A 23355-nucleotide genomic window follows, 5' to 3' on the forward strand; every position below is an offset into this window, starting at 1 on the left:
TATCAAAGGAATTACTTGTAAAGGTGTTATTCCACGGAGAGTAATGATAAAAGGTACCGATTAAATTTTAAAAGAACCAAATCTCCATATGTTCAGCTGAATAGAACAGAGTTAAGTTGTAATTAGGAAAAGTGGATATTTGAACATATAGTGTGACTGTGTGATATATTGAAACTATGTCTGTGCTACTAGCATTTATCTTGTGATAGAGTTAAGAGTTAGTGCAGAGTGTTGGCTTATGTACTAGAATAGCCTGTGATTCTCAGCTCCCACTTGAGTAATTTGGGAGAATGAAGGGAGTGGAAGAAGTTAAGTACCGTTTTCCTTTGTTTGATGGGGATTACAGAGGAAAAAGCCCTTTTTGTGCTTGATAACTGTTTTTCATGGTGTATGACTGTGGGCGTTATTGGCAGTGAAGCTGCTGCTCTTTAATAGTTTTGTCTTTTGTGTATGTAGGGAAGCTACAAAATTACAAAAGGAAGCTTCAGCTATAGAAACCTCTCTGGAAGAGAAGAGATTAAGACGACACAATATGCTTCTTGAATGCAAGGTGCAGGACTTGAAAATAAAGCTCATGTCTGGATCTCTGGATGACATCAGTGAAATAGAGGTACTTAAAATGTTTACAGGACATAGATGTTATGGAGGAGCAATTAAGTCTTGATTTTAAAGAGACATACTTTTTCCTTAAGGGACTTCTTGTCTTGCCTGGTAATGTTAAAATAAATACATTGTTTTTATGGGATCAGGCCCCATCCATTCAAGAGAAGGATTTTTGTTTATTTTTTTAGACAGTAATGTTGTTTGCAAGTGTTTTTGCTTGTGATGGAAATGTATTCCTCTGAGGTATGTAAAATCACTGTGGAATGAGAAAATTGGTATGAAGGAGCATTCTAGGTATACATATGTAAAAGGACGTGCAGGGGTTGGTTCAGAACTGTTAAATCTGGCACGTATGTGAGTTGAGGTAATACTTGGTTAACCATCCATACTATAAATAGTGTCCAAAATCATCCTTTTGCCTTCAGTAGATGTAGGTATTCATGGAAATTGGGGATAGTCTAAAACAGAAATACCCCTGCTATCAGAGGATTTGACCCTCATTTTTCTCAGTCTTCCCTCTTTTTCCAGCATATCTTTTATGAGAAGATATTAAACTTTCTCCACCGTTACAAAAGAAAAGAGCTGTGGGTTCAACGGACTTTTTACAAGTCTGTGAATTTGGGATGAGATTTGTTGAACCATTCCTTAGAAAAGTACTTTTGTTGGAACGATAGGTATGAATGAGTGGGTCAGAAATGACAGCAAAATGACAGCAGTGAGGTGAGCAGTTTTTAAAGGGAAAGGACGTGAACTGCTAATCATCAGAGTATGGAGGCAGCTCAGCTCTCACTGTTAAAAGAATAAGGAAGAAATGAAACCAAGGAGGCGGACAGTAGGAATCAACTTTAATTCCTAATTAATTTCACTGAGAAGACCAGTAAGATTTGGTTCTGAGAAAGAATCTTGGTAGGAAAGAGACTGGTAACAACATGCAGCACTTGTTTCATTCAAGGGAAAGTAGGTGTTTGAAATGCAAGTTTACAATGTCAAGAAGATAGGCTGCTTATACCCTAGAGAACTGAAGCTACTAATTTCTTCTGAGGCTGAGTAGAAGAATTGCTTTGATTTATGCACTTTAGAGCATTTTCTTGAAAGGGGAATGCATTATCATGGGAATGTAAATCCTTTTCAGTCAGTATGCACATTATTCTAAATATGTAACAAATAAATTACTGCTGCTTTCTTAGCTTTGAACTGAAATTAGCAGTTGTTTTCATCTTCACATAAAAGGTGCATTTTTTAATTAGACTTTTAGGATCTTAACTAACAACTCCATTTTAGCTAGGGGAGGAGCAATGGAATAACTTTGCCTCATACCATGCTGCCACTGTCTCCTCACTTCGTATCGTTTTAATGTATTGTTATAACAGTTTTAAAGTTAACTATATTGTATTTCTGAACCGGAATGTCTTTTGTATTTATAGCTAGGAACTGAAACAGAAGGCACCAAGACTACATCAAGTATCTATGAAAGGGAAGAGGCAATTCAGGTAGACTACAGCAGCCTAGCAGAAGACCTGAAGGTAGTCTTTTTGTTTGAAATTATTAGAGATCAGTTTTTATTTAAAATATTTCAGTTGTTGAAATAATTCTTCATGCTAGTCTTTAAATGAAACTTAGTAAAACCACTGTTAAGCTTAAGAGCATGTGTATATGTTTTGGTTTTGCAGTCATACATAGTGCTGATGTATGGGATTTCTGGATAGGTCAGCTTCCCATGTAATTAAAACATAAAAATTGAATGGAGAAATAATAAATATAACTCTGTTTTCCTTCCTTGCTTACCTTCTGCCTTTAAGTTCCAACACTATAGGTTACGTCTCAGAGCTCTAGAAACCAATGATTGGCTGCCAGCGGAGTTGTACCACTTTCTGTCTGTAGCATTTTCAGAGACTGAGACCGCCATACTTAGTTTTGTAACTCTCCATTAGGTCATGTTTTTTCAGCAGTTTTCTGTAATTTTATTTTTTCCCTTTTTAAACAGAAGGCATATAATTAAATGTCAGAGGCTGTGTACAGAGCCAAGGACGAATCTGTCATCATTTGAATTTGTCTCAGAGAACTCATCAAGAAGCTGTCTGCAAAGGTTCTTCTTAAATCGAACAGTGAAGTCAGCTACTCCTCCTTCTCTATTACAGTTTAACCCAAACTGGACGGAATTTGCTGTCTGTTTTTAAAGACCTTGTGGAACAATGCTTAGGACCTTGAAAATTTATTCTGAGAACCAAGACTGTGGTAGAGCTTTTGTGTTTTGTTGTGTTTCCAGTTAAAGCTGAGTGGGGTACTTCTTGCAGAAACCACGAGCACTTGCTGTATGTATTGAAGTGTCTTGGCCTACAAACAAATTTCATTGCTCTCGTATTTTTTGTTTTTTCTTTAGGACCTACAGTCTGACAAAGATATAGAAGATCAGCTGGATCAGATGCAGCAGGAAATAAAATCTAAAGAGAATACTTTAGTGAAGACAGCTGCTCCAAACCTGAGAGCAGTAGAGAAATTACAGATTGCTCGGGACAAGCTCCAAGAATCAATAGATGGTAACACTGAGCTGTTCTTATCAGTCTTGTTTGTAACTGTGAGAGTTTTCACTCTACTCTAAATTCCTCTTTCTGGGATGTGCTTCTTTCAGAAATTAAGGTATTTTTTGTGCTCAAAGTGTTTATCCTCGGTTGTCTTTTTAATTATTGTAAACAATTTATTAACATATACTTTACTCCGTGGTGGTTTATTGAAATACAGTTTGAATGACAGGAAAGGTACATTGTTGACCAAAACACGACATTGTGGAGTGTTTTTACTAATTTTTAAAAGTTACTGATTTTAATCGTACAATTCTTGAAATTTTTCTTAAATAACTGAAGGAACATGTCTGTGTTGTCCAGACCTCAGACAGGAGCATTACTGCAAAATTATTGGTGGCCTCAAAGTGCATTGCAGACATTAATGTATTAAGAAAAGCAAGGAGTTCTGCAGCTGTAACAGGTAAATGCTGGTGCTGCTTGAGGCTACCCAGCTTACAGAAGGAATTGGGAAAAGAATTTTGTTCATTGCTCCAGACAAATGTGGAATAGAGCAGACTGAATACATCGCACCTTTTCAGGTTTTTTGGGCCTCCATTTGAAATTCATAGTATTGGTATGTTCCTTGTGTGTGCATCAGAACCTTTTTCTGCAAAATGTATTTTGAGTTTGTGCTTGTTATGGTACACAACATGTATTTGTTCTGTGTATTTGCTAAGGGGCTTATTATGAAGTAATTTTTTTTCATAGCTTTTGAGACCAGCAGGAAGGAGGCCAGAACATGCAAGCAAGAGTTTGAAGACGTGAAAAAAAAGAGATATGAGCTTTTTAGCCAGTGCTTTGAGCATGCATCTGTAGCTGTTGATCAGATCTACAAGAAGCTTTGCAGAAACCATAGTGCTCAGGTGTGTCATCTTCTTAAGTTGTTGGCTTAAAAGGCCTACTTGACAGCTTTCTTAAGTAGAACAAGAGAACTTAGGAAGACTTCTAGTTTCCAAAAGCAGTTTCAGTCCTGAAGAAGAAAATAATGACTCAGAATTTTAGAATCAGAGGAGGAATAAGTAATGCTTGACATTAGACAGAGAAATATGATCTCAAGTGTTAACAAAATTGGGAACTACTCAGTTTGGGTTAATTTTATTCTTTGTATTTAGCAGAATTGTAAATTATCATGACATGAATGTGTAATCTGTTTGAGTAGTTCACTTAATATTGGGTTACAGATCTAGTGATGCCAATGAGTAGTTAGAACCTCTTAATCATTAGTATAGATAAATCGAAAAACCAATCTCTATTTCAGAGCTGGTGTTTTGTATGAGGTCTTAAAGCTCCGTATACCACACTTAAGTATTTTAAGATGACATAGGTAGTATTGTGGCAGCTTTTAAGGAACCTGTAGAAGGCTTGTCACAATTGTATTAATCTTTGCTAATGTTGCAGTATTAATGCCAAAAGTAAAGAGGAAAGCCCAAATGCTTTAGTTACATTAAATGTAGAATGTTCATTGTTTAAAGGGCCCAGGCTTGAACTGTTGTCTGTCTTAAATTTCAGATTTTGTGTTTTCTCTCAGTCAGATATCCAGTGAACACTTTAAATATACCCATTCTGCTTCTAGGTTGGACAGGATAATAAAGCATTTCTTTCTTCGTGAATAGTGGGCACATGCCTTCTCTCCTAGACTAAATATTAGGCAGGCTTTAACTTCTTATCACTGAAACAACTAGGATTTTCCACATGCATTGCCAAAAAATAGTATTTGGGTGCTTTCCTTCTGAGTTCTGTGATACCATGCCTTGATTTGAGGCATGGAGGCAACCTGGCCAAGGTACTATCCTGTGGTTAGCTGGGAAGTTAAAACGGCCTACTAGATACTAACAGAGTAGCTAAAAGAAGCTGGTCTAATTGCATTGGAAGGGAAATGATTGCTCTAGTTAGCCAAGGAAAGAGATAGTCCTGAGTTTTGCCATCAGAGTTGGTGGCCTAGGTTGCAGCTTGAATGGATGTCTTTTGAAGCAACAGTAACAACTTCTTAACGTGATCATTTAAGATTAATATTTCTTAATACACTCCAGTACAAAAAAAGAGAAGCTTTCGTAATTGATTTATTTTAACTTCCAGATTTATTTTAACTTCCAAACTCAGAACATTTGTGAGAATAGATCGCTCAGTAAAATTTATTTCATCAGCATCTTGTGTGTTTTTAAAAGAAACTACTACCTAAGAAAATGTATGTAACAAACAAATCAACTGCTGGATTTGCTAACAGATCTCTTATAGTTGTCTTCTGTGGACAGTGAAATGTTCCTTTCCTGTCTTGATGAGCAAGGAATATGTCTACCCTAGTAAGCTACAAGATGACTTTAGCTCAATGTCCGTACATCTGAAAACTTCCTCTTGCATATGTACATGCAGAGTCATAGACGTTGCAAGGGTCATAGAGTTTGCAAGGTATTTTACACGTTTACAGCCTGAAGAACATTGTAATAACAATGACAGGTGTTCTCTCAGCAGAGAAAAAGAGGAAAATATGCATACCTCTGAGAAAGCAAAATACTGTAAGCACTATATCGTACTTCCAGGACTATTTACGATGGAAATGATTTTAAATCAAAGTACATGGAGTGGTTTGTTTTGTTTTTCTTCCATCGTATCTGTTACCTGAGAGGAGGCTTTTGAAATAAGTGTCAACTATGGGAATCTTTTTTACTGTATCTGCTTGTGCAGAGGGGAAGACGCTGTATAATTTTTATTGTCTCATCTATTTAATGGGAAAAATAAACCATGTAGTCATTAGCTTCTTATGGTTTGGTAAAGTGGTCATTTTTTCAAAATAGTACTTATAAATTTTTGAACCTGGGAACCAGGATAAAAAGTAATAGAGAAAGCCTACCTGTATTAAAATCTTTCTCAAGCTCAAACCCAGATTTTGTAAAACTACTAAATTTATTCACCCAAGTGATAGGTGATACAAGAAGGAATGGCCTCAAGCTTCATCAGGGGAAATTTAGATTTAACATTAGGAAAAATTTCTTCACAGAAAGGGTTATCAAGCTCTGGAAGACACTGCTCAGGGAGGTGGTGGAGTCACCACCCCTGGAGGTGTTTAAAAAGCAGGCAGATGAGGTTCTTGGGGACATGATTTAATAGTAGACAGGTACAGTTAGAGTTGACGACATCTAAGGTCTTTTTCCAACCTTATGATTCTATGATAACCTTTCACAAAAGAAGTTTCTTTTTGGAGTATATTTACTTCCACACAGAAAAGAAAACTGCTTTTGTGGTCTAAAATTGTAATAGTTCAAAAAAAAAAAAAAAAAGAAGCTAATAAAAGGTGATAAAATTAAGTTTACTTAGTAGTTGAAAGTTTGGGAAAAACAAATACATGGAGCCATTAATTTGTAGATTAGCCTCATAGCTCATGGTTCATTAACAAAGGCATATTTACTGGGAAATATTATAGTGCCGCTCTTCTGTGTAGGTGTACAGTTGTTTCCTGCAAAGGAAGCTAACTTCCCAGTTTCAAGACTTGCTCAGTCAGTATTTAAACCTTTAAAAATATCCATCTTAATAATATTGTATGTGTCGCTTTTAATAATGAAATGTATCCATTTCCAGGCATTCCTTAGTCCTGAAAATCCTGAGGAGCCTTATCTGGAAGGCATTGGCTTTAACTGTTTGGCTCCAGGAAAACGCTTTATGCCAATGGACTGTCTGTCAGGAGGTGAAAAATCAGTGGCAGCTCTGGCTCTTGTGTTTGCTATACACAGGTAAAAGAAATAGTACCATGTTATCCAAATATGTGACTGAGTTAAAACGATCTGGTAACAGAGTATCTGAAGATTTACCGAAGTCCTTTATTCTTAACCTGTCATTACTTCTTACCAAATTTTATAGTAGAGTACGTGAATCTCAAAAAGTTAAGAATGTTAACATTTTTTTCATCCTAAATACTGTCTTGTCTTCTACAGTTTTCGGCCAGCGCCTTTTTTTATTTTGGATGAGATAGATGCTGCCCTGGATAACACAAACATCGATAAAGTAAGTTGGTTCATTTCACCATACCGTTTTATCATTGATTTAATGATATTTTTTTGTAGAAGAATGGCTACTGTTCATTGCAGGTTGTTGGGATAAAAAGATCGATGACACTGCATTAACCTATTTTAAAGTATGCTTGGTTTAGGAGTGAAATAATCATTCTATGAAATGTTAGACATGGGGTAGGTTTAAATTCATAAATCTAAGTGTGTTTTAATCAGTCCCTGCACTGTGAAGTTGAGAAAATAGGTCAGGAGAGTGAAAATATGCTGCATGACCATGTGCAGTACAATCTGACACAAAGGTCACTTGTAAATTGGTGTTCGGGTTTGTTCAGTTGGAATTTTTAAGGCCTTTGAGTTCCCTTACACACCTTTCTGCTTCTTAGGGGTAACTGCACGTCCAAAATCAAGTCATTCTGTCACTGGAGTATTAATTCTTTAGAATTAACCTAGTAAATATTTTTAACTAACACCAAGTAAGGGCCGTCTTTCTTATCTTTTTATTTAATGGCCTCAAGCTCTTCCAAGGGATGTTCAGGCTGGACGTCAGAAAAAAATTTGTCATGGCAAGGGTCATTGGACACTGGCACGGGCTGCTCAGGGAGGTGGTTGAGTCACCTTCCCTGGAGGTATTTAAAAGACGGGCAGATGAGGTGCTGAGAGGCGTTGTTTAGTGATTGACAGGAATGGTTGGACTCAATGATCCTGGGGGTCTTTTCCAACCTTGTGATTCTGTGATTCACATGAATTCTTGATGAAAATGGCTTACCATTCTCCAGTATGGGTCCTTCCCACAGGTGCAGCCCTTCAGGAACAGGCTACTCCAGCATAGGTTCCTGGCAGGATCACAAGTCCTGCCAGTAGACTTGCTCCAGTGTGGGCTCCTCTCTCTACGGACCGAGCAGTCCTGCCAGATGGCTGCTCCAGTGTGGGCTTCCAGTGGGGTCACAACTTTCTTTAGGCCTCCCCCTGCTCCACTGTGGTGTCCTCCATGAGCTGCAGGTGGACATCTAGTTCACCATGGGACCTCCATGGGCTGAAGGGGCACAGGCAGCCTCACCACGGGCTTCACCATGGTCTGTAGGGGAATATGTGCTCTGGGTGCCTGGAGCCTCCCTCTCCTCCTTCGCTGTCCTTTGTGTCTGCAGAGTTGTTTCTCTTGCACATTCTCACTCTTCTTCTGTTGTTATCGTTCCCCTCCCTTCTTAAATATGTTATTGCAGAGGTGTTACTGCCATCACTGGTCTGTATTGGAGTCAGGTTGTTCTCACAGAAGCCACCCTTTTAGCCCCTGCACTCACAAAAATGTACTGGTTTTCCTTTATTCAGCATTTAATATATATTGTGGGATACTGGCTTATTCAGTCACCAATTTATAACTTAATATTTGTGGCTTAGTTTTGTATATAATTGGAAAAAAATGCTACTTTCTGCAGCAAAGTAGCACATACTTAAGTGTACAGCCAGTAACAGCCTTTTCATGCTTTTTTTTTTCCCTGATTCAGGAATTTCCACTTTCCTTCACATTTATTTCAAGTAAAATACTTTTCATCGGTGATGCCCTTTTTCTGTAACTTTATTCATTTGAAGGAATTATTATTTTCTTAGGTGTTATCAAAAAGTAGCAAATCTGAGGGATTGTTATAAGAACATGGACAGTATCTATCTAAAGACTTATTTCTCATTTTATCCTGCTTATTTCCTAACTGAATTGCTGAATTTTGTATCTAATGTTCAGTTCTTTCCTCTTCATTCCCTAACAATAGCATGGTTTAATTCTGCCAGACCTAAGTTATTGAAATATTTCACTTCTTTCCAAAGGTATCAAGTTTCATTAGAGATCAGGCACATGAACAGTTGCAAATGATAGTTATTTCTCTAAAGGAAGAGTTTTATTCCAAAGCAGACGCATTGATTGGAGTATGTCCAGAGGTAACAATTGATTATTACTAAGTTTTGTTAAAGAATACAAGCTGTTTTTCATTCAAGTACTGATTTACACCTTAAGTGTCATTACAGTGAATCATGTACATAATTGTGTTGCTGGATGTGAACTACTTTGTGTTCAGAAATAAGTGTAGGTACTGGCTTGATGGAAAGATCATTTTGGTAACTCCAGCACGTTATTCTGTCTTATAGTCATTTATGAAATGCTTATTTCAAATAACATAAATGTTTTAAATCGTATGATCCTTCCTCTTCTCAGCAAGATGACTTTATGTTCAGCCGAGTCCTGACTTTTGATCTCACCCAGTACCCAGAGAATGGTGACCAGGAAAAAACAGAGAACCAGACACACAGTCCTGTTTCAGAATAAAGCATGGATGGATGATTTCAAGGCCAGGTGACCACAGCAAGAACTGTTTTTACAGCAGACTGTTAGAAATCTTATGTTTCAGTGTGTCTGCTAGAGGTTGTTAGAGAAATGTTTACCTGTCAAACCAAGCCATTTTCTAAAATATTGAGGGAAACAGCTGTTATTCATTGATACACTTTTGTTAATGACTAAAGAAGATGGTCAGAGGTTGTTACTGAGGTATATATGTTCTGGTAAGCAAAGCTTTCTCTTCAGATGTTTTTGGGGGTTTCTGCCTTATGATAAAGGGCTACAGGTTCACGTAAGCACACTATTAACAAAGAATAAGCCTCTTGCTTTTCTTACGAAAAGTAACGTGTTTAGCCATATCTCCAGTGCACTGGGTGCATCCTACTACCAGTCAAGACCTGCACCTCTCTTTGGTGTTGTAGCTGCATCTATTTGCCTTCACATAGAATTATTTCCTGTTTTTTCAAAACAAGCTATGGGAATCTGGCCATTATCTTACATGACTCTTGTGATGTAAGACTTTGGTCTTCCACTGCAACCTTATGAAATAATTACTTAATTTTATTAAAGCTCATGATATATCCCTATAGGTGTGATGCAACCTGGAAAAAATTCAGCTTTGAGGTATTCTACCCCACACAAAAGTGAAAGGAATACATCGGGTGCAAGTCAGATGCCATACAGATAGCAGCCTTAGAAAGAAATGTATTTGTTTGCAGTTTAGATTGTTGTTACGTAGCTGTCCCAGTAAAGTCAAACTTGTTCTGGTGGCCATGCTTCATCTAAGAAGCAAAGTTAATGAGGTTAGTTACAGAACACTATTTGAGAGAGCTTGAATGGCTTCATCTGGCTTATGTTTCACCTCAGTGTGTGCTGAAGAGAGAAGGAGTTTTACTTGGTTTGTGGTTGTTCATAATAATTCTGTCTTCTGTTCATATACTAGCTTCATTTTGTTCACCATGTGCTTGTACCTGTCTACCTTGTAATGTGCTGCTAGTAGCATGTTCACTGCACGTAACTGAAGACATGGGCTTACTGCATAAGGAAGGAATGACATGTGAGCAGCAGGTAATGTGTTCCTCTAGGAGCATTTCAAGACCACAAATCTGCCCACGTATACTGTAGACAGATGTTTATCAAATGCTTATGTTACTGTTACACTTTATTAAATAAAGTTATTTACTCAGCATAAGTCATAAGTTAGCATCAGGACCTTAATTCAGAATCTGTTGGCAAATGTGAAATACGGTAGTGTGAAGGATGAACAGAAGAGCAGCCTCTAGTAATTTTCAGCAATCTTTGACCCACATTAGTCTGTACAGCAAATACAGAAGTTTTGGGTTGGTTTGTGCAATTTTTTTAACCATTTCCAAGGAACAGTTGGTTGACATAGAAAAATACAGTAAAGAATTGAGCAGTCTGAAGAGTGGTGAAAGCTATGTTTTAGCTACTACACAAAAATGGTCTGTTTGGCTTCAAATATTTTATTAAGAGTGTACACCATCACCAGAGATGTCCCCTCAACTTCATTATACAGCTTGAGCAAAACAGGATAATAATTGGTCAACAAGTTTGTTTTCAATAAATATCGTACTCCCATTTAGAAAAAAAAAATGTGAATTAAGTAGAAGAGGCAGCAAACATCATTTAACCTACAACTTTGTATGTTTAGTTCTTTCACTGTGCTTGGGTAATGATTTGAACAGGGTCTTCAACAAGTTACTCTTTCACTTCTAACAGGTAAATGGAAGAGACAAGTTTCAAGTTCTTTCCTTTTTGACTGTATTCCAGTCCCTGATATGGAGGGGGGGGGGGGGGGCGCACAAGTCCAAAACTAGGTATTTCTACCTGCTTATTGTGTGTGTTAGGAATTAAAATAACCCATTACTTACTAATCTGTATTTCAGGATATAAATAAATAGTCCTGGAGGGAGGGCAGGCTGTTGTACAAGTTGCAGTTCAGCAGTGTCTACAAAATGGTAGAATCACCAATGCTAGCTGTAAGCTGATCCTTACTAAAGGGGAAGGGATGTGATTTCCTAATGTGAATCTGACTTCAGGCACAAGATAAGGTGCTGCATGCCTTGAGGGTTGGAGTAAAATAATCACAGTAATCAGAGTCACAAATAGATTAACTCCTCTGATTAAATTTGCTGCAGCATGAAGCAACAGCTGTTCTAAGCTGACTTTCAAGCTGATAGTGCTATAAGCAATGCTAAAAGACCATTTTCAGAAGTGATGTATGCATAAATACGGTCTCTCAAAGGGAGAGGATGAGTATGGTCTGTATTCAGGCAGGCTTTGCTTTTGGTTTTAACCCTTTACAAAAAGCTGGCTAAAACCTTGAGAACTGGTACTTTTTGATCCTTAGCAATTATATCACATTGCCCCCAGGTATGGTTTCTGAACAGTCAAGCGATGAAAGACAACTGGGTGTTTTCTTCTAGGGTAGAAAAGATAGCGTGCATGCATTGTTTAAGATTGCTTTTCTAGGCAAAATGTCTTAAGATCTTTACCTACTTTGAAACAGGGACAAAGACTTCCAACACCACAAAAACTCTACCTGTCTCAGTATTTGTTAGTCTAGAAAGGTGCAAGCACCTTACTTTTAAGCTTTTCATTTTGCACATGAACATGTTAGAGAACAATCAAAAATTGGTTTTGTGAGGTAGGAGTAAAGAGTTGACATACCACGGTTCAGACAGAGAGGTCATCTGACAGACCCATCACTTCCACTCCCTGTAAAACCACATTAGTGTGATGGGATCTCAGAAGGCCTAACAGATCAAATCCACAGTGAGCCAAACAGAGAAACCCTCTGGGACTGCCAGATACAAATGTGCTAGTATCAGAACAAAGAATGATCCTGAACAGGCTCTTCTGCAGACATTGATGTGAGAGGCAGCTGATAGAAGATTTCAGAAGATGATCTGTGTTAGCAAGTGGGGCGGTAACTGTTGTCAGTTTAGTGGTGAGACAGTTTAGTGGTGAGTGAAGTAACAGCACCTCAGAAATAAACAGTTAATGCAGTTAACTCTATCATTTGACTGGTTCAGCCGAAGTCAAACTTAAACACTAGAAATTGTTTACAGATACATCATTAGGCACTAACTGGTTTTAATTCTGCTGCATTAAGACTTGTGTCCTTTCTGAGATAATGAGCAGCACACTACAATTTAAACAGCTGCTGAACGTTTCCATAGAAAAAACACTCCAAAGAGGTCAGGAACCCCAATGCATCTGTACTGTGTCCTTGCTGCTATATTACTATTGCATCCATTTCTCCTCACATAATCTCATGTCTTAGCAGACTGACGAATACAAATACTCAAGGCAGAAATATAAGATAGGCAGGTTTACTGTGATGAAGGTTCTATAATCGTGACATGTTTCCTGTTCTTACAGCTTAGAGTTCTGAATCTGAAGCTTGTAGGCAGCCTTGTGCTGACAGACCTCTGAAGATTTCAGCCTCCACCAGCCTAACTGCTGCTCCCCTGATAAGAAAAGAGTAAAACCCCCTTAATTTTAAAGGCAACTAACATTCAGTCACAGGAATCCCCAAAATCATGTTTGACAGATTCAAACATCATCTCTACTGGGGCTTCACCTTGGTAAGAGCTTGGTCCAGCTTGCTTGAAGCACAGGCAGAGAAAACTTGCACTTGCTTCTAAATCACCCTACAGATAAAATCATAGAATAGTTTGGATTGGAAGGGATCATTAAGATCATCTAGTTCCAACCCCCCTGTGATGGGCAGGACCAGGGAAGTGATTGTGCCTCTGTACTCTGCACAGGTGAGGCCACACTCTTGAGCGCTATGGTCAGTTTTGGGCCCCTCATTACAGGAAAGACATTGGGGTCCTGAAGCGCGCCCAGAGAAGGGTGACGAAACTGGTGAAGGGGGTGGAGAAAAAGTCTTACGAGGAGCCGCTGAGGGAACTGAGGTTGTTTAGTCTGGAGAAAAGGAGGCTGAGGGGAGATCTTATTCCTCTCTACAACTGCCTGAAAGGTTGTAGCAAGGTGGGTGTTGGTCTCTTTTCCCAAGTGATGGGTGACATCAGGACAAGAGGGAATGGCCTTAAGCTGCATCAGGAGAAGTTTAGATTGGACATCAGGAAAAATTTCTTCACAGAAAGGGTTCTCGGGCACTGGCAGAGGCTCCCCAGAGAGGTGGTGGAGTCCCCATCCCTGGAGGTTTTTAAAAGGTGGGCAGATGAAGTGCTAGGGGACATGATTTATTCGTAGACAGGTACATTTGGAGTTGATCTCAAAGGTCTTTTCCAACCTAGTGATTCTGTGATCTCTTGTCCAGTTGAGGTCACTGTCCTAGAATTGTCCAGTGACTTTTCTGATTGTTTTTTTTTTACTCTTGCTTTTATAACACTTTTGCATCATTACTGTATGCCAGCAGCCAGCCCTATATATTGCCAATTTCTCACTATTTCAGCAGATTCTGACATGAGGCAAAAAGCTGCACTGTTTAGACAAGATAAACCAAATAAAAAAAATTAAAGTGATTATACTTTCAAAAATCACAAAGGTCACACAAATCTTACATAAAGAGTAGACTACTCCAGGGTCTCTCTGTATAGGTGAGTTTGTATGTCTACAGCTGCTTCCTAATTTACACTAATAAAGAGATGGAAAGCATTTACATTCTTAGGAGAAAAGTATCTTTTCACCAAAACCAAGCTGATACACAAAATAAAACATTAAATTTAACGTTTCATTTTTTAGAAAAACCTCCCCTTTCAAAACCACTTCTGCACAGGAATCTGAAAGAAATCCATGCAGAGCTATCGGACACTTCTAGAATGGTAGCTACACATAGAGATTTTAGAGCATTGTGTGTTCTGAAGGAGAACTCTGCTCAGCCTAAAATAAGTTCTATGTTTTTATGAACTTAAACTAAATTACACATTCCAAGTGTTCTTAACATTGTAGACAACACAAAAAGAAAAAACACACCTTTTTCTAAAAGACAAGTTCATCATTTACTAGAAAGAGACTAAGCTGCAAAGCCACCTAGCAACTCCTATTTCTACAGTGCAGCTAGTTCAACCATGCAAGGTACCTATGGAAAGTAACAACCATTAAGGCGGCAGCTAAGATCCTTAAGGCAAAACCCTGTAAGTTAGTATAAGCAAAGCATACAAGATTATAACAGGCTCAGATGAAACAGAACCATGAGCAAGGATCTGCGCAATCAGTTCTCTTTAAGCCACAGACTTTAAATGAAATGTTGAATTCTACCTTCCCTGAAATTCTGCAGTGCGTTTAGAACAAGTTTGGACTGTTTACTCAATTAAAATGTATGGTGAAAGTAGAGAAAAACATAGCTGCCGCCGCTGAACCTCAGATAAACACACTTGGACTTATTCTGGGTTTTTACTGTTACCAGTGTTAGAATTGTGTCTAATACTCCAAAATCCATGAAACCACAGAATCATTTGCCCGATGCTCCATGTTGTAAAGCATGATATATCAAATACATAAACCAAGAAAATGGTACCAAAATAATCAGGAATGTGCTCTCGTTCATCAAATCAATTCAACAAAACTCTTGTTGGTAATCCTGTCTCTCTTCTCCATCCTGAAATCCACATTGTATGGATCTTCATTGGCTTTATTTTGTCTCTGCTGTCTCTACACTGGCGCTGCTATAAAACTACTCCTTTTAAGAAACTGCTTCATCAGGGATGATATCCAAACTATCATTCTTCTATAACAATCTCAAAGTTTGGAAAACTTTTCTTAGTCTCTCTCTGCAACAACTTTCTCAAGCCAACTTAAAACATAAAAAATGACATTTTCTTGTACCTTGGCAAGAGAATTTGGCTACAGTGTCATCACTTGGAAATCCTCAAGCTTCATTACGTTAATGCTTGGGTTTGTTTTTATAAGGATGTATTTTTTTGTTTGGCTTTGAAACACATCTTAGGTTTTGGCTGTGGAGATTGCAGACTCTAATCCCTCAAATAAGCATTCTGCCAGATCCTCGTCTCGTAAGGCTACTTGCCAGCTTTCAGGTTCACATGCTGAAAGCTGATTTGGAAGCACATGGCCTAAGTTTGGATACCATTTAACTGTAGAAAAAGAAAATGACCAAAGAACAAAGAAAAAAAAACCCACCCTGTGATAGAGTAACAAGCGTTAGTAACATATTTGACTCTACACTGAATACAGGATGGAACGCCAGAATATAATTTTGTAGTGTGCTCCATTTGAGGATTCACCTGTCCATTCCATTTACCACACCTTTTTTTTTTCACCCATAATAAATTAATCCAGTTATTGACAATTATTAAATTAATAATTATTTGATTAATAATAATAAAAAATTAATTCCTGTAATTAAAATCCATTTTCTAGAGTCTAGTAATGTTAGCATCAGTTAGAGTATATTAATTTTCAACTTGAAAAATGCAAACAGCAGCAATTGCTGCCTTTGAACCTGCTTGAAAACCGTAAACCTTTCTGCTCAGATCTGAGCGGTGGCTGAGGTGCAGCAGAGCTGAGCAGCACTGCACCCCCAGCATACTGGGTGGTACTGGGTGGGACGGTGTGGGATCCAGCATGTGGCTTGTTTTCATCAGCTGGGGCTGGTTAATGTTCACACACCCCTAAAAACACCTGAAAGGGTTTACTGGCAAAAATGCAAATGAGTGGTCTGCAAATCTGCACAATTTACAGAGGAAAGGGAACGAGTAAGCATGAAGATTAATGGGGATAGTGCAATGAAAACTTTCAGATGATATGTTAATGGGTATAAACTGGAGAGGGGCAGATTTAGACTAGATATAAGGAGGAAATTCTTCATTTTGAGGGTGGTGAGGCACTGGCACAGGTTGCCCAGGGAAGTTGTGGCTGCCCCATCCCTGGAGATGTTCAAGGCCAGGTTGGATGGGGCTTGGAGCATCCTGATCCTGTGGGAAGTGTCCCTGCCCATGGCAGGGGGTTTGGAACTGGATGATTTTTAAGGTCCCTTCCAATCCAGACTAGTCTATCATTCTATCATTCTATCATTTTATGATATAGAATTAAATAGGAAAACAAATAGGGTGAGGGAAAAGCAAAATAAAACAACTACAAAAGAAAGAGATGCAAAAACAGTGGGCAGAGTGGCTTTGCCGAAGGCCTGGCCTGGGCGCAGTGAGGCATCAGGGCTGTGGGTCTGGCAGTGGGAGGCACATGCTGCCCACGGTGCCAGCTGAGCAGCCCAGTACCCACACCCAGCCCACTGGCCTCAGCTGGCCACGGCTGGAAAACAACACCGTCCCTTCTCCCCCTCCTCAAATTGCTTTTCTTTTTCAGTTTTTAATCTTTTCAAACCAAAGCCTAAAACCTCAAAGTTCTTTTGCCACAGCTTATTAAGGTATTTGATTCATAGAATCACAGAATGGTTTGGGTTGGAAGGGACCTCAGAGTTCATCCACTTAACAACTCCCCTACCATGGGCACGGACACCTCCCACCAGATCAGGCTGCACAAGGTCCCATCCAAGCTGATCTTGAACACCTCCAGGGATGGAGCAGCCACAATTTCCCTGGGCCACCTGTTCCAGGGCCTCAGCACCTTCATCATGAAGAAATTCTTCCTTATGTCTAGTCTAAATCTGCCCCTCTCCAGTTTATACCCATTGCCCCTCATCGTATCACTACAAGCCTTTGTAAACAGTCCCTCCCCAGCTTTCTTGCAGGCCGCCTTGAGGTATTTACTGGCAGACACTTTCCAGGCTTAGTTCTTATAAAGATTTTGTTTGTTTCTGTAGTCAGTCAAGTCTGTTGTTTTGGGGTACAATCAGGATTCACTGGTTTTGCATGCCTGTATGATGGATTCGACCATTCTCTTTTGTTCATTAAATGTCAGTGTTGCATTGATATTGTAGTACAGTTTTAAGGAGAATTTTGGTAAGGATAGCCAGTTCTACAGATGAAACATAGACCCGCTGGTTTTACTCCATATCCATTGTTACTCTTGGCAAGAATAGTTGTGCTGACTGCACTGACTTCACTAACTTTCAATTTGCATAAGAAGATTGTGTCCTTGTGAACTGTCCACGTAACATTCCCTAGACATTACTTCTTGCTTTCTCATTTTCTTGTATTGCTATATTGTGCTGTCTCTAGAAAGGCTTAACAAGCATTAGGAGAATCATATTCATAGTGGGTAAGGGATGAGAGGGAACAGGAAATGAGAAGAAAGAATGTGACTACAGTCCCACCTGAAAACTGAAGTTAGAGAATGTCTGCAATACCTCTACCTCATCTTTCACTCTTCACTGCTGCTGGTCAGTCAGCAAAGTATTTTAACCTGCTGATATTTAGGGTTCAGTAACCCTAAAGGTCCAAGTTCTTCTGTTTTAAAAGAACCAGGTGATATTTTGCTCCCTAAATGCCAGTAACTATATGGGAAATACAGCTTGGAATGCTGTTTGACACTGTGTTTTAATAACGTTGGAATGTATTACTAAATAATTTGCTGACTATCTTAGAATGTTTTGTCAGGTGTCACAAACACTCACTAAATATTTTCCTGAGTTTGACACTCAAGGTCAGACTCATCCTGTAGATTCACAATACCTACTATTCTTCTTTGTTTTGCATTAATTTAAAAAGTAATATGAAAGGAAATATTTCCAAGGACCTTGAAAACTTTTCCATTTTTCAGTCAGAATCAATACACCTAATAAATGTTACTACCTTTTCCTCTAAGTCTTGCTCCTTTATATTAGACTACATTAACTATTATTTATAAAAACCAACAGTATTTGCAGCAATAATAATTACCTAAGCTCTGGATTCCCTTGCAAGGGGTTAGGAAAGTCACTAAGGGTGAAGAATATCAACACTTTTCAGTCCAGTATGGTCCAAAAGTAGTCATATAAAATATAACCAGAAGGAGATTTAGTATAGTTTACCAAATCTACAAGCAGCAACAAAGTATTGTTTTCCGTCATATTTCCTTGTTATTATTCAAAACAAGGAAATGATTATTCAAAACTTGTCAGAGGCAAGCAAACACCGTTACAAGAAAATCAGCATAAAGTTCAGTATCAAAAGTCAGAGTGGGAAGCAGATTATAAAGTGTGTTGTAACCTGCAAGCTTTGAAATAGGAAGGAGTTTCTTTCAAGAAGCAGCAAATTAAAACAAACACTGTTGCTACAACAGAGAAATTCTGAGAGGTAGAATACATATTTTAAATGAAGTAACTACAGAAGCTTACCACTTGATCCAACTGTCATACTTTTTCCAAGCATACTACACAATACATGTATTCTGTTGCTTATTTTGGGCTTTCTTGCAGACTTTGGAAATGTTACTCAAAGTGACTTAATCAGGATAAGAAATGCAGCTGGCTGTTTTTGGCTGGAAGAGGCAATGAGTCTGATTATTCAGCTGTGTTTTATGCACCAAGATGTAATGCTGACTTACTTTTGACATCATGCTGTGTAATAAGTTATGATAAAGTAAATCCTAGTTTATGTTGTGCCAGAACCTGCTGGTTTGAAGGAAAACAAGTAAAACTTGTAAAGAAAGTTTATTGAGCTTGCTGGAAAGTATCTTTAAGACACCAGCTGACTCATGTCTTAATTTTTTTCATAGCAGGAAGCCAATTTGCCCCTGTTGATTGAGATAAAATTCTTTCTACATGCACAATGGAACTACTAATTACTCCCTGGTAGGTCATTAGTTTTTTCTACCTCAGAGCTGACTGGATCTTACTAGCTTGCCAACTTTATAAACAGAATAGTTTATAAAATGCTTTAAAGAAGAAAGATACTATCAGAAATTTGAAGTATGTTTTCAAAAGCCAGTGTCAGTTCACTCAGAGTTTACCTGTGATTGAATACAGAGATTAATTTTCAAGGACAACCTTTCAATTTTTACTTCCAGCACTATACATGTATAAGCCCTGTAGAGTGACATGATCTGATCTTTGGGATGTCACTGCAGGTATATGCTAGAGCTTAATTTTAAAGTTGCTAAGTGATCTGCACATTTTCAATGACAGATACCAACAAGATCTCCCTGCAGTCAACTTCTACTTAACAGAGCACAACTACATGCAAATTCTGCATTACCTTGCACCTCCCTCTCTCGCACTGTCTGAACTGCAGTCAGTATTCTCCAATGTGTATGATTTGCAGCTGCTGCCCTGTGCTTTCAATGAGACAGGGAAGAGATGATAAGCTGCAGCTTCTTGCAAAATGCTTTTGAAACCTCTCTTGAACAGCACTGTAAGCTTTAGTGATAAAAGACATTAGTAACAGATTTGACTTTACACTGAATACAGGACAGAACTCCAGAATATAATTTTATAGTGTACTCCCTTTTAGGATTAACCTATCCATTCCATTTACCATGCTTTTTTTTTCACCCATAATAAATTAATCCAATTATTGACAATTATTAAATTAATAATTATTTGATTAATAATAAATTAATTCCTATAATTAAAATCCATTTTCTAGAGTCTAGTAATGTTAACATCAGTAAGAGTATATTTATTTTCATAGAATGATAGAATGGCATGTCTGGGCTTGGACGTGATGTTAAAAGATCATCCAATTCCAAACCCCCTGCTATGAGCAGGAACTAGGTCAGGTTGCTCAAAACCTTATCCAACCTGCTTAGTTGGATGGCACAATTTTGTTGATTTGGTTTCTTTACCTGATGTGCAGTGCCAACCAAAGCACACAGAGTTGAGGTTTTCATTTAATTCATGTTTCTGCAAGGACAAGTGCTAGGTGGTATTCTACAAATCTAGTGGGCCATCTGAAGGCGTTACAATATATTTTTCTTTTTACATGATTAGTATACCCCAAATTACGCTTATTGGTTATACTTAACATGTCATCCCTTATTGGTTAAACATATTTAAATTAGTCTCGCTTGCTGTCATACTTCTTTAGTAATCATCTGGCCTACTTTCAGCACCTTCTGGGGCAGAATGTTCCCTTCTTATGAGTCTTCTAGTTCTTCTTCAAAGGTATCGCACGCAAGGCACGTAAGGCATGCGTTGCTTATACAAAGTAATCAGGCTTTCACAAAAAATGCTATGGTTCAATGGTCCTCCTGAGAAGATCCAGGATCCAGGCAGTGTCACTATAGCCTAGACATAGAATCATAGAATCATAGAATAACCAGGTTGGAAAAGACCCACCAGATCATCGAGTCCAACCATTCCTATCAAACACTAAACCATGCCCCTTAACACCCCAAACATATAATTTTGTTTACATGGCTCCTGTTTTAACATGCTCCGTTGTTCTAGTGGAAACATCTACTGCATGGATATTGGTTTCAATGTAGTCATATGTGGAAAAAGTACATACTACTATAAGAAGTGTAAATGATCAGAGAAATTAGCTCTGTTAACTGCAGTCTTTCTGACTTTAATTAAGTTTGAACTGTTTATAACAAACTTTGAATTTGAGTTTCCTCTGAGAAACAAAGTAGTGTAACTGACCGGAATATCCTTTGAATAAATAGGTTGTCTTTTGCACTTTTCTGGCAAAAAATACAAAGGGGCTCTGTAACAAGGCTCTTAGCTGTTCTGAACAGCAACAACGAATGAAGCAGTGTGAAAGGGAGAAAAGCTATTTCTGAGGAGAGCAAGAACTGTCGTGGAAAAAAAGCAGCAAAACCAAAACCAAAGAGAAGACAGTACAAGAAAAAAAAAAAGAAGATAAAAACATAAAAGGAAATAAAACATTATCAACACTTCAGGGAATGGATTTAAATCAATCATATTACTGTAAAGAGTGGGCAGAGAGAAAGCCAGACAGGAAGCTGTAAATCCTCAAATTTTGCTTGAGTAAGTTGGTGTTCGGTAAAAAACATAGCTATGTCAGGGAAATGAACCTTGGGAATATTATTATAAGAATTTGTTGCTGAAATAGCATAAAGGTCTTCCTTGGTTGTCAAATATCAAATATCAGATGTTGAAAATGTTTGCCAAAGTATTTGCAGAAATAAAATATACATAAAATCAGGACAAAAGTAGAAGTGTTTCTCTGCTCTGTTAGAACATGTCTGATGCGATACTGAGAGCGTTTTTTCGCTTGGCTGGGCTTTTGTAGCCCAATGACTACTTCTTCTACCTACACATACATTAACAGGCTTAAAACCACAATCAACAGAAAAGTGACCAGCACAGAGGTCCAGTCTGCAGTATAAAAGTGCAGTAGAGAGGCATTGGTTAAGATCATAAAATTGTAGAATAGTTTGGGTTGGAAGGGACCTTAAAGATCATCCAGTTCCAACACCTCTGCCATGGGCAGGGACACCTCCCACCAGACCAGGCTGCCCAAGGCCCCATCCAACCTGGCCTTCAGGGATGGGGCATCCACAGCTTCCCTGGGCAACCTGTTCAGTGCCTCACCACTCTCATAGTGAAGAAATTCTTCCTTGTGTCCAGTCTAAATCTGCCCTTCTCCAGTTTATACCTATTGCCCCTCATCCTATCACTACAAGCCTTTGTAAACAGTCCCTCCCCAGCTTTCCTGTAGCCCCTTCAGGTACTAGAAGGTCCCTATAAGATCTCCTCAGAGCCTTCTCTTCTCCAGGCTGAACAACCCCAACTCTCTCGGCCAGTCTTGGACTTCTCTTGAACTACAGCAAAGAGGAGCCTTGAGGACAGGAATGCCATGACCCTGTCGAGGCCAATCATTCTGACTGTCTGATGGGGAATAGTTTGCATAATAATGCTATTGCCTACTCAGATCTCATGTATTTTCTAGTAAACAAACCTTTGCTTTGCAGTGGTTGGTAATATGATCTCTCCTGAAACTTATATGGTTGTGCCTAGCTCCTCATTTAGGCGTATAGTTTAGGTAACTTATAATTACTGTGAAGTTACAACCAAATCTACAGGGGAAGCTGTGAATGCAGCACTTAAGTCTGGGGATGCAAGCCAAATGAAATCTTACTTAAGAAGCAAAGTTCTTTGTATCCAGCCAGCTGCCATATGTTATACCCTGTAGTATGCTTAAAGAGAAGAGAAATGAAGTGTTATATCACGTTTACATTATACTTGCTTGGATTAACATAACAAAGAAGAACTGTATTATGCATCATACATGATTTTTGGTGTAAGATCTAAGATGCAAATCCCATTGAACACGTTGTAGCCAACTGGTTTGCTATGATGTATGCTATTATTCCAATGAAGATTGCAGAATCGTTCTTTTGTTTGAGAATTTGGGCCTTATTGTGGAACTTGTAGGTACTATATCATAGAAAGAAGACATTCAGGCAGGATTATCAGGGAAATTCTTCAGGCCTCAGCTTTAACTAGTTGAATACTACGTAAACTGTAAATGCTTGAAAAGTTATAGTAAGAAGGTCCTGCATTCTACAGAAGAAGAAGGCTATTAGGTTACTTTTGAGCTTTAATATTTTACTACGCTATACTACAAAAAGAAATTTCTGAAAGAAATTTTCAATCTGTTATTTGTTAACTGGCTTTGAGTCTCTTTAACTACACGAAGCATAAAAGGCTCCATAATCTCCGGGTTTACTGGATTTATTGTGCAACTTATTAACTTCAGTAGTGTCTCATATTGCAATATGGCTCTCTCCAGAATTCCTCATTCTTAATAAGAAACAGTAAAAGTAGAATTAGGTTTATTCTACTACTGCAATCTTGCTGATAGCAAATGCCTGTTGGTTTGTGAGTAACTTTCAAAAAGTCAGCTTTCTAATAAATGGCTGCCTCCTCCTGCTACATCCCTTACAGTGACTCTTAGCAGTAGAGATAAAAAAAAACCCTATAACAAATAAAATAACATCAAAACCAATTTACCTATGCAGTGTGTTCCAGGCTGGAAAGCTTCCTTATGAGAAAATGTAGATACCTCTG

The 23355-nt window shown here is 38.3% G+C and overlaps 1 protein-coding gene across 1 annotated transcript in view; it reads left to right on the forward strand.

Moving 5' to 3' along the window:
• The window catches only part of SMC1B (structural maintenance of chromosomes 1B), a 35847-nt gene extending 25620 nt beyond the window's left edge, over positions 1-10227 (forward strand). Inside the window, exons 18-25 of the mRNA XM_069863629.1 lie at positions 457-610; positions 2028-2126; positions 2984-3140; positions 3873-4027; positions 6738-6889; positions 7091-7160; positions 8984-9094; positions 9369-10227. Coding sequence (XP_069719730.1) covers positions 457-610; positions 2028-2126; positions 2984-3140; positions 3873-4027; positions 6738-6889; positions 7091-7160; positions 8984-9094; positions 9369-9479 — 1009 coding nt within the window. The 3' untranslated portion in view covers positions 9480-10227. The remainder of the gene's footprint in view (positions 1-456; positions 611-2027; positions 2127-2983; positions 3141-3872; positions 4028-6737; positions 6890-7090; positions 7161-8983; positions 9095-9368) is intronic.
• The last annotated feature ends 13128 nt before the right edge of the window (positions 10228-23355 follow it).

The sequence above is a fragment of the Phaenicophaeus curvirostris genome, chromosome 1, assembly GCF_032191515.1.
Source record: "Phaenicophaeus curvirostris isolate KB17595 chromosome 1, BPBGC_Pcur_1.0, whole genome shotgun sequence".
Taxonomy (NCBI): Eukaryota; Metazoa; Chordata; class Aves; order Cuculiformes; family Cuculidae; genus Phaenicophaeus; species Phaenicophaeus curvirostris.